Raw genomic sequence first — 11,434 nt, 5'->3', positions numbered from 1 at the left:
CTAGGCATTCGTCGTCTCGTCTTGGGGCAGCATTCGGCTGAGGCCCGCCTCGGCCCACCAGTCATCCGGGATGTCCTCTCGCCGGGCGAGGCTGCGTACGATGCGTTGCATGCCGGACCAATCATCCTCGGCCCCCGCCACGCCGTTGCTCTGTCCCGATGCCGCCGACGCCTGCGGCTGCAAACGCCGCTCGTCGGCGCCACGCTCGTCCTCGGACGCCTCCCAAGGGAAGAGGCTGCCTACAACGTCTCGATGGCCCGGCGCTCTGGCCGTGCCGGCAGGCAGCCGCGACTCCGGCAGCATCTCGTCACTCGAGGTTCGCCCAGCATCGCGTGGCGAAATGCCGTCGCCGACCATGGGCTCGGCGCGTCGCCGAGACATGCCCGTCGACCCTGACGTGACGCCAAGGCTTCCGTTCATGATGCTGTCGAGATTGTAGGGTGCGGCATGCTGGCGTCCGTATCTCGTTTGCGTCCGGGTTTGGCTGTCAGGCGGCATCGTGCCGGGCACGTCGATTCCGTCCTCGTCCACGTCCTCGTCCTCGTCCATATCCAGGTCCGAGTGTCCGCAGTCCGAATCGCACTGGCCATCGGGTACGCCGACGTTGACGATGTCCATGGCCAGAGCGGGGATGGTCGCCATCGGGCCAGGGCCGTGGCTCTCGGGCACCGTCGCTGAGCCAAACGATGAGCTCGCGCTCGGTGGTTGGGGGTCGGGCGTGAGGGTCGTGAGGAGAGTATCCCACACCTCCGGGCTCATGCTTCGCTCGCGATCTCCGAGGCCGTCGACGTCGAACCCGTGGCGGTGCGCAGGACCACGTCGATCGCGCACGTTTCGCACGAGCCAAGCATCGTATAAAGCTCCCGTAGGGCTCGTGCCGGACAATGTGGCATTCGCTCGCAGTCGCAGGTCGTTGCTGTGTGGTCCTCCTTGGCTCGAACGGGTAGCGCGGCGGAGTGGAATGCTGGAGAGCGGCTAAGAGACGGGTCAGCGAGAGGTCACGCACGTCACCGTCGGCGCATGCCCCGAGGTCACTCACAGGTCCCGCACGCCTCGAACGTCCTGCCGGGAAGATGCGGTCGTAGGCAGCTCGGACGGTTTGCTCGTCATGGGACGGACCTTGCCAGTTATCCCCGAAGATCGAACGGAGATCCTCGGCCGTATCTCGACCGGGAGGCGTTGGCCGACTGCGCACCTGTCGGCCCTCGCGAAATTGTTGAAAGGTCGGCCTGAGCCGCAGTTCCCGCCACTGATGGTCGAAGGTGGTGGGCGACACCGGTCGCGGCAGGCTGCCGTCCTGGCTGGGGCGAGAGGGGCGAGGGTGGGGATCATGGTTTCTAGAATGAGAGCCTCGTAGGGCATTGCGTCGTTCGATGGAGCCTGGGAGGGCCAGGCGTCTGTAGCCTGAGCGAAGAGGAGAGGCGACGCCATTCTTGCTGGCGGCCTTGGGCGGAGCGGCCGATTCGACCGGGGCAACGAATAGACTGTCGACGGACTGGACATTAGCAAACCTGAGCAACTCGTCATCGAGGTCGCCGGTCAAGCAACAAAGGGAAGGGTTCGGCGCAGACGTGCTTGACGTCACCATTCATTCATCAACGATGAAGAATCAAGCCGGTCGGGGATGGTGCAAGTCATCGCTAAAGCCCTGGCCGATGGACGAATGATTTGCCTGTCGCGAAGGGGGAGGGGAACTAACGGGAGACCCATGTTGCAGGATGCAGCTCGGCGTTGAATATGGGTGTCGTATGGGTGTCGTATGGGTGTCGGATCGGTGTCGGATCGGTGTCGGATCGGTGTCGGATCGGTGCGTGTCTCTGTCGACGACTTGGGCGGAGGTGTCACGTCACCAGGAGCAGAGGGCCGTTGGCAGGCGGCTTATGGTTGCGCTCAGCTGATGCATATACTCCGACGTCAGACAGGCCAAGCGGCATGGGAACCGCGGCTGAGACGGTGGTATTGACGCGAGAAATGCGAGCAATGCGAGCAGGAAGCCTGTTGCCAAAAAAAAAACAGAGGCGGAAAGAAGCGCACGGCCGAGGAGAGTGTACTTGGGAGCGTGGTGAATGGGACAGGTGCTGAATAAACGAGAGTGGTCGAAGACAAGAGGCGCGCGTCGGCTCTAGGAGCGGGGTTCGGGATGATGGCGGTTTGTGCTCGTCGAGCGCCGGGAGGGGAGATGATGAACAAAGGAAGGGATAGGGATGGGTTAGGGATGGTGGATTGGGGGTCGTGGTGAGATGCTTGACGTTGGACTTGGTGGAGCGCAGAAGCGTCCGTCGCGCCATCCAGCAGATTTATGTGGGCTGCGTTCTGTTACCTGTTGCGTACAGTACTTGCACATAGTACAGTCTACGGAGAGAGTACTTGCGACGGATCAACTGTACGGAGTAATACTTGATGTACAGTGCGTCTATGGTGTGCTGTACATGTACAGTATAAGTATTGTACGTACTTGTGGCCCCTTGCAGTTGAAAATAAGCATGCCGGAACATGAACATGGTGCGGAACGAAGCAGTGCAAGTACTGTACAAGTACGGAGTACTTGTAAACATGTTGTCCTATGATTGTACGAAGTACTTGCGCACAAGAACGGATACTGTAAGTGTAAGTAAGTACAAGCAAGTACGGAGTACCTACTACTCAAGACGTACAGCACGGAGTACTTATGTACAGTACATGTACTTAATATTCCAGTACGTAGATATGTAGGTACTGCTCCGTACGTACCTAGTAATAGTACTTAAGCAGGTACCTACCTACCTACCTACCTATGTACTAGGTATGTACTGTAGTAGTGAAGTATTAGGGTAAGCGAGTTGTCTTGCAGCAGTTGCACTCCCAAGCAGATGTGTCGCTGCCATTCCATCCACCACAGTTACAGGATACAAGTCAGTGGAAATGCAGACGGTACTGGCTGCCAGGTTGGCCCGCCCATCCGTGCGTGTCCACTGTCATGACGTACGGATTGCATGTAAGTACTACACTTGCCGGTACGTCAGGGCTGCGTGCATGTGCAAAGTCATTCGAGTAATACTTGCAGTCCCGAAGCACTCGCGCGGAGCGCGCAAATACTATATACCTACAACTATTCTTACATGTACGAATAAAGTGCTAGGTACCCCGTACGTACTCCGTAGATACAGGTATCTTGGGGAGAGATCCCTTCATACTACGAGCAATACCTAGCCAACGTCTGTGGCACTTGTTGGCGCCTAGACTCTGCGACAGCTTGGTCCTTGGTAATCTACTCGTCGCATTACCATATGCATGCACATCAAAGCGGAAACATCCATCAATGCGGGAATCGCCGTGCCAAGTACGGAGTACGGAGCACAGAGTACTCTTTGTCAGACTGCGTCGTATCCTGAACACGATGTCTAAGTACTTACATACTTGTACGTGCCGATCACCAGTTCGCTCGAAAGACAACACTCAGTCCCCGGAACAGCTTGGCACGTTCTACCTGCTACTGTGGGTCTGTACTAGTTACGGAGATGCATCAGTCATGCTCGCAGGTATTAATGTACTGCAAGTAAGTACAGTAAGTACGGAGTACAATACGGAGTAATACGGAGTATTAATGACTTCCTCCCAGAAGCAAGTACTTATACTTGTACATGTACTGTAGCGTCATGGCCCACAGCAGGCGAATTGAACCTATCAGGCTCCCTGTTGCGGCAGCAATTTGGCGGTTTAGGCCTTGATTCCAGCCTGTATTTCCCGTACACCGTCGTACCTGTACAGGTAGATGAAGGAACTTACATACCAAGAGTAAGTACATACATGTACAGTAAGTGCCGTTTAGGTACCATGCCTTTCAGTAGTAGCTTTATCAATAGTGCTCCGAATTGATCCAGTGCTCCGCTGAAATATTTGTCACCGACAAGGTTGCAGCTTCAGCTTCTCGACCCCAACCGAAGCACCGACAGACAGACCGACCGGCCACTCTGCTCTCACCATCTCGGCCGTCCCGCGCCGATGCGGCACTCTAGGTCACGCGCCCGCCCGCCCTCCAGCCGGGCTTCCTCCCGGTAGCAGCAGCACCAGCAGCACCAGCAGCACCAGCACCAGCGCAGAAAGCAGGCGTCGCGATGCCCTCGACTAAAGATATCAAGCGAGCCCTGGCCCGCATCCGGGCGGTGATGCCCCAGGAGAAGACTGTGGGGTCTCGGCAGCGAAACATCCGGCTCGGCCTCGATCGTATCTCCCGCGCCATCCCTGCCGAGCAGAACTGGGTCGGCGTCCACGTCGGCGGCACCAACGGCAAAGGTTCCATCTGCGCCCTCCTAGCAGGCATGTTCAGGCTCGCGGGCATCAGTCACGGCACCTTTGTCTCGCCCGCCATGCCGGAGCGGCACAACGGCGTCACGATCAACGGTCTCTACGTCAACAAGCGCATGTACGAGACGGAGCGGCAGCAGGTCGAGGCCGCCTTCGGTCGCCGGGCCGGCCGCTGGCTGTTCTCCCCCGCCGACGCCGCCGATGACGGCGGCGAGCTGACGCCCTTTGAGCTCGACACGGCGACGGCCTTTCGCATCTTCAACAAGATGCACGTCCGCTACGGCGTCGTCGAGGTCGGCATGGGCGGTTCGACGGATGCCACGAACGCGATGCGGTCCAAGGCCGTCACCGTCATTTCCAAGATCGACCTCGACCACCAAGAGTACCTCGGCAACAGCATCGAGGAGATTGCGAGCGTCAAGGCGGGCATCATGCGTCCCGGCGTCCCGTGCATCGTCGACCACACAAACGCCGGCCCCGTCCTCGCCGTCCTCCAGTCGCACGCGCAAAAGGTGGGGACGCAGATCAGCCTGTCGTCCAAGGCCTCGCCTCTCCTGGAGGCGCTCGACCGGCACAGGTTCCCGCTCGAGGACTACGAGCGGCAGAACCTGCTCTGCGCGACGCTCGCCTTCAAGAGCCTGTTCCCTCACCTCGACGTCGACGCCAACAAGCTGCTGGGGACGAAGCCTCATCTGCCGGGGAGGAAGGAGTACGTCAAGGTGACGAAACTCACCGGCGGCGGCCGGCAGCGGCCGATCCTGGTCGACGGTGCCCACAACATGCTCGGCGTCGAGGCGCTGTCGAAATACGTCGAGAGCAAGGTCAGGCGCGACGACGGGCCCGTCAGCTGGGTCCTGGGCTTGTCCGAGAGCAAGTCGAAGCCGTTTTCGCGCATGCTGGAGACGCTCCTGCGACCCCAGGACAACCTCGCGTTTGTCGAGTACACGGCGGGCACAAACGACCCTCTGGCGACGCCGGCGGATCTCGGGCGTGCCGTCGGCAAGGACGTGCTCCGGCACGAGTCTCAGCTGTACGAGGGGGACGACTCGGTGGCGGCGGCGGTGCAATGGGCCTGCGCCAAGGCAGATGAGGGACCGGTCGTCGTCGCCGGCAGCCTCTACCTCGTCCGGGAGCTCTACAAGACGGAGGGCGTCGAGCGGGGAAGGAAAACGGGTACGAGACGACCGGGACGTGCGCAGCTCTGGCACTATACTCAACTGTCACAGACGAGACCCCTTAGCGCCGAAGAGGCGCGCGAATTCAAGCAGGCCAGACGTCACTGGTACCTGTCGCCGCGGCGGACATGCGGCAACGGCGCAGCATCGTTGACGGTGCCGGTGCCGGGAAGGACACGGCAGCTGCAACGGGTCGCGGCCCACCACAGGAACCAGGCGGACGGGTACCGAAGCGCCATCAAGAGCATGAAGAAGGACATGGAGGGGGAGAGGGCGAGTGTCCAGGAGGGGCCAAAGTCAACGTTCGAGGAGCTGCAGAGGCGGCGCGATGCACACCTCGCATCGTACAGCAGCGCCATGTCAAAAATCCGCGGACGCAGCCCCGATCCAGAGAAGAAGCATCGGAGCCGCGAGGAGATTTTCGGATGGCGCGAGGCGGCGGGGACGAACAGGCGGCCGAGCAAGGAGCACGAGCATGGGGACGCCAGGGGGGCGAAAACGAAGGCGGACGTGAAGGCGGAAACGACGGCGAGCTCAAAGGCCGAATCAATGACCGAACCCAAGACGGCATCGAAGACGGCGTCAAGCGAGTTGGTTGATGACGGGATGCGGGCGTCCCTGGCAGCCCTCGGAAACGTTTCCCGAGAGCAGCAACGCGAGCAGCAACGGGACTAGCAACGGGACCAGCATTGATAAGTCATTTGTGCGTTGCAGATGGCATGGCATATGGCATGGCATGGCGTGTCGTTTTCGTCAGCATCGAGTCGGAGTTTCATCTTTCTCAGCTGGGCGGGAGGAGGAGTCGTACATTAATACCCCCTTGCCACTTGCCGAGGACGGCCCGTAATAATACCGAGTTAGTTACGCCGTACACCTAGTTGTACTGTACTGTACTGTACACCTGCTGTAGCTTCACTGTGCACACGCAGATATACATACAGGCTGCTATCCAGCTTCATTGTTTGGTATACGTGCATTACTATGGCGCTGCCCTCGGACGGGGCGGCAAAAGAAGGTGATCAGATTGCTCCAACATACGATGCACTCCGTCTACGCATGTCACTCGTTCGACTCTGCCGGGGATAATTCGATCATCGGCTCAGCCCACGTGCACTCGTCAGATATGGCCTGGACATGAGCAAATCCGTTTTCATCCCATCCTCTCACATCGTCACCAACCGACGTGGTCGTATTTGAACAGACATGGCTCCTCCTCTCACTCGCCTCGCCGAGGGACCTCAGCAGCAGTCCCCGTCCAAGACGGCTTCCCCCGACGGCGAACCCAACTCCCACAGCGAGGTCATTGTCACCAACTCTAGCCCGAACCCGAACCCGAACCCGATGCTGCCATCCCATCTCATCGTCGTCTGCTGCCACGGCATCTGGCTCGGCGGGCCGTCCCGAGGCCATGACGAGTCGGAGTGGCTCATCGCGCCCTTTCAGGCCGGCGAAACGGCCACCTTTATTCGGCACATCGAGGCTGGAGTGCGGCTGCACGCCGAGGACAGGGACCACTCGGTCCTCATGTTTTCAGGGTCTGCGCCCCTTCTTCTCCGTACCTGGAGGCGTTGCCATACGATACCGCCTCCTCTGCTCACCTGGACGGTGACGAAGAGTGATTCCGAGTGCTGACGCTCTCTTCTCCTGCAGGGCCCCGACCCGTCCCGAGACGGACATGTCCGAAGCGCAGAGCTACGTCCGGGTCGCGATGCACAACGCCTACTGGTCCCTCCTCGCGCCGCCCGTCTGGGACACGGATATCCTGCTCGAGGAACGCGCACTCGATTCCTACTCCAACATCCTCTTCAGCCTCACCCGCTTCCGCGCCCGCATCGGTCGATGGCCGGAGAACCTCACCCTCGTCGGCCACGCCTTCAAGCAACGGCGTCTCGAATCCCACCTCGCCGCCATCGGCTTTCCGCGCCACCGCACCCGCTTCCATGGCATCGACCCTCCCCACGTCGCCGATCGGCCTGATATCCTCGCAGGCATCGCCGCCGCCGAGCGCGAATGGGCCGCCGATCCACACGGCCGCGGGGCCAGTCTTGCCGGGAAGCGTCGCCAACGGAACCCCCACGACGTCTGGCAGGGCGTCTTTGAGGAAGGCATCGACGACACCGCCGGTCTGCTGACGAGCGGTCGTGGCTTCGACGAGACGCTGGTGGACAATGCAACGAGGCCGTGGTGCTGATCATGCTGGCGTGTCTGTGCGTCTGTTGTCTGTATGTGAACGTACGTACATGTATGGCATGTTGTCATTCGCAGCCCTGACTGGGGGGATAAATGCTCGTTCCAAGTTACATGTACATGTATAGAAGCACCAAAATATGTCCATGCATACGTACGGACGGACGTACATGCACGCGGGCACAAGAGACTCGCCTCAAAGTATCAACAAAGTATTATCGTCAGAGCATCCTCAGGGTACCGTCGACCAAAGCATGACCAAAGTATCGTCAAAGTATCGTCAAAGTCGGCGTGTGCAACTACATCAACTCGGGTATTTCATCCATGGCCGACAGTTGTCTCGGACCTTTGGCCACGACACGAACCAAAAACTGAACGGCATCCTGTACCATATCGGCGCTGAACTGGTGCCCGACGCCCTCGTATACGCGGTCGTCCAGCTCGACCCCCCCATCGGCGTACCACCCGTCGGCGCCGACGGCGTCCTCGAGCAGGGCGACGACCGGTCGCGAGTGCGCATGCGGCACCAGCCTATCCTCGCCACCCGAACACAGCAGCACCTTCTTCCCCCGCAAGCAACGGTCCAGGACGCCGCGTAGGCGCGCCCGCTCCGTGGCGGCGAGCGGCGGCGACGACAGCCTGTCTGCGCCGACGCCAAAGAGTATGGCCCGCGGGTCATGTCTGGACAGTGTCCTCACGAGGCTCTCTGGGAAGAAGCGGCTGCCGAGAAGGGTCCCTCCCGTCCCCACCTCGAGGTTTGCCCCTTGCGCACGGCTGGTCATGAGGCCTGGCGGAAGAGACGAGGGGTTCGGTCAGCAGAACGAGCAAGCATCTGTCACCCTAGACCGCCTACGATGGACGCACCCAGCAAGTCCGGACACCCCACGACGACGACGGCGGCGTCCAGCCTGTCCTCGCCCAGGATGCCCTGCCACGCCGCGTGCCCGCCTAGGCTCCAGCCGAGGGCGACGTGACCGTCAACAGGCCTCTCGAGGTAGCCGCCGACGAGGTCCATCAGCGTGCTCATGTCCCTCCGGGCGCCGAGGACCATGCCGGCGAGGTCGATGGCGTGCCTGTCGTTGCCACCGCCCCACGCCTGATTTGCGAGCGAGCTCACAAGCCTGCTGCCATGGTTGGGCATGTCGAATGCGAGCGCGACGAGGCCTCTTTTCCTCTCCTGCCCACGCCGCCCCCGCTGCTCGATCCAGGCATGCACCACACGGCGCGCAACGTCGCCCATGCGCGCCCGCGTCCGCGTCCGCGGATGAAGCAGCCAGAGGCACGTCACGGGGACGACGGCGTCGGAGGGCAGCTCGTCGAGTCCGTAGGCGTCGACGAGGAGGCCCGCCATCGCCATTGTTGTCATCGACACCGACGGCGCCGGCGGGAGGCCCTCGGTCGCGTACGAGTCTGCCTCGGCCATGGCGCTTTCCCTTTTCCTCTCGCCTTTGCAAGTGCAGACGGGCGACCACCGTGTTCGGTGAAGAACGAGGACGGAGGGGAGAATGGTTGGTCGTGTTGGCGTACGGAGTACCAGATAGCCTTATGTCTCGACCTTGTCCACCAGAGGCGGTGACGGGATAAGGTGACGTCGGTATCGGTTTGTACCAGTAATTACTCCGCCCACTGTGTGCTGTAGCCTGTAATACACGCGCTTAGGGTCTGAAACATTGTAATCGTGCTAACTAAAGATACAGTTAAAGTTAATGCTTACTGGCTAGAGGGGTAACGACCCTTGTTCCGGAGTTGACGGACACTCCATTCCCTGTCTGCGTCAGGATAGGTACCGTGACAGGGGGGTGGTGGGATGTTGGCTCAAGATTTGTCACACTGGGTAACAAGTGCCGGGTAGTTAACAGAGGAAAGGTCTCGCTCATGCAACGATCTGAGGTGCTGCAATGCCCAACAGTAGTCCACTTCTGATTCACCAGAGAGGAACGCAAAGGCAATACAGAAAGAACGCTGGCAGGGGTCCACTCCCACCATGTCAAGGAGTGGCATGGCTTGTTTATGGGGTTTGTTCGTGCAGTCCAACAATAACACGTCTGGGTTGCATTGCAAGTAAGCAACAGAGTCGGCATGGGCAGAGAGTATGGCTGTCAGGCGGGTGTCCGGACCCAGCTTGACCCGGCATCGAAATCCTTCGGCGAATAACTGATCCACCAGCGCCTGGATGCTACTTTGGCCCTCACAAAGATCCCATCATGTGGTCGCAACTCGGTTGTACTTACATGTCTCGTTGTGTCGCGAGAGTTCCGAATGGTTCGACAAGTATTAGTTTCGTATTTCTCGAAGAGCAGTGCCAGACATTGAAAGATCGGATATGATTGCCACGTCTTTTTTCTTCTCGAGTCAGCGATGTGTAGGGTGTGCAGACGGGTCATCGCTCGGTCGATTACAGTAAACAGTATTTAGCAAAATCGGGGGTCAGGGCGGTGGCTCGGCATCCACGTACTCCCGTCTCGTGACCGTTTGGCCCATATTGAGAATTTGCAACCATTTATTCGGCTTGGCGTACGACGCGTTTGTTCGATCAAGGCGCTTGGCGGCTGCTTATTTCGGTTACAGGCGAAGATAACTTGAACACGGCCATTTGGAGTCTAGGTGGCTTCAGGCGGCAGGGCATCGTCAGGGAACCTGGGCGGTCCATATTTCCGTGTAGGGTGGTTGACTCTGTGGGTGACGTGAACGCACTAATAATAAGTCACGGCGGCCAAGTCAGTGAGGGCTGGTGTGCTGACATAATTTGGGTGCACGTCTGTGTTCCTCTTTCGCCTTGCCCACCCTTTCGGATGGCCTTGAACAACTTATTCAAACAGCAATGTCCACGTTCTTCATCCATTTGCCTCGCCACGATATCGTCAGTTAAGCCGTCCGCCTGGACCCGCCTTGGAACCTCATCGATGATGATCTTGCGCGTGTAAAATTAATTCTTCTCTTCAGATGGCCGCCAGCGAGCACCCAAGTCACGCTCAAGAGAATCCACCAAAGGCCTCTCGTCCCAACCCTGCCGAGAGAGACGCAGCAGCTCCTGTACAGATTCCACAGAACTAGGGAGCCTGAAGCTCGCTCGCTATGCGCCCCCTCCCAGGCTTGCCCCTGGCCCCCTTGCACCATGCCCTGCTGCTGCTCTGGAGGGAGCAGAGCATGTGTCGGACTGGCCAGTTGCTATGGGCGTGTTACGGACCTTGGGACCGTGTCTCGTGGAGCGCGGCGCTTCTCGGTATCGTTCGTAAGTCTGCTCACTCTTCCTTTGTTTAGTAGCAACTTCCACTCGATCGTATAATGGAGGCACGTAGCAGGAGACTTGTTGTAGGGCAGATCCGGATCCCAGTCATTCAACTGCAGCAATAAAAGATCGGGCTCGCTCACAAACGTTACGCTCTGGTCGTTTGGTAGTGGAACTGGATTGCCAATCATAGGGGTCCCGCGGGTCACGTAGTTCAGTTCGTCTTCGTTCACATGTCTGTCAAAATCGGTAAACGAGTCATGCATGGTGCGGTGACGATGCTAGAGGAGGGATGCGACAGGAAGCGAATGTAGGAGGCCGCAAGCCCCGTGTCGAAGACTCACATTATCCTTATCTACGTAACCCCTCAATGCAGTGAATATCCGTCAGGCGGGATCAATCAGTGCAAACAAAGTGCAAACACGACAAGAAATCCTCGAGCGGCATACCAACAAAAGGTCTGAGGGGTTGTGCATCGTTGAACGAGATGTGGTCATTCATTGTAGTTTGATGGCTCTCGACAAATTATGTCAGCACCAAGCAATATTCCATTTTTATT

General features: G+C 59.0%; 4 protein-coding genes across 4 annotated transcripts; 2 read left to right on the top strand and 2 right to left on the bottom strand.

Annotated features, from left to right (window-relative positions):
* Positions 1-1,588, bottom strand: DCS_01745 (uncharacterized protein; the record flags this gene model as incomplete). The annotated part of the gene is made up of 2 exons (XM_040799077.1): positions 1-975; positions 1,040-1,588. 2 exons carry the CDS (start codon positions 1,586-1,588, stop codon positions 1-3), a joined length of 1,524 nt encoding a protein of 507 aa, XP_040659960.1.
* Positions 1,589-4,094: 2,506 nt separating this feature from the next.
* On the top strand, positions 4,095-6,134 carry DCS_01744 (dihydrofolate synthetase Fol3; the record flags this gene model as incomplete). Its single annotated transcript, XM_040799076.1, has 1 exon — positions 4,095-6,134. The coding sequence occupies one exon, from the start codon at positions 4,095-4,097 to the stop codon at positions 6,132-6,134; it is 2,040 nt and encodes a 679-aa protein (XP_040659959.1).
* A 528-nt stretch (positions 6,135-6,662) lies between these two features.
* DCS_01743 (uncharacterized protein) lies at positions 6,663-7,650 on the top strand (the record flags this gene model as incomplete). The annotated part of the gene is made up of 2 exons (XM_040799075.1): positions 6,663-6,994; positions 7,110-7,650. 2 exons carry the CDS (start codon positions 6,663-6,665, stop codon positions 7,648-7,650), a joined length of 873 nt encoding a protein of 290 aa, XP_040659958.1.
* Positions 7,651-7,945: 295 nt separating this feature from the next.
* DCS_01742 (uncharacterized protein) lies at positions 7,946-9,069 on the bottom strand (the record flags this gene model as incomplete). Its single annotated transcript, XM_040799074.1, has 2 exons — positions 7,946-8,433; positions 8,511-9,069. 2 exons carry the CDS (start codon positions 9,067-9,069, stop codon positions 7,946-7,948), a joined length of 1,047 nt encoding a protein of 348 aa, XP_040659957.1.
* Positions 9,070-11,434: the final 2,365 nt, after the last annotated feature.

This window comes from Drechmeria coniospora, chromosome 01 (genome assembly GCF_001625195.1).
Source record: "Drechmeria coniospora strain ARSEF 6962 chromosome 01, whole genome shotgun sequence".
In the NCBI taxonomy this organism is placed as follows: Eukaryota; Fungi; Ascomycota; class Sordariomycetes; order Hypocreales; family Ophiocordycipitaceae; genus Drechmeria; species Drechmeria coniospora.
Note: the sequence above shows the minus strand (reverse complement) of the source record. Positions and strands in the feature narration are given on the sequence as shown.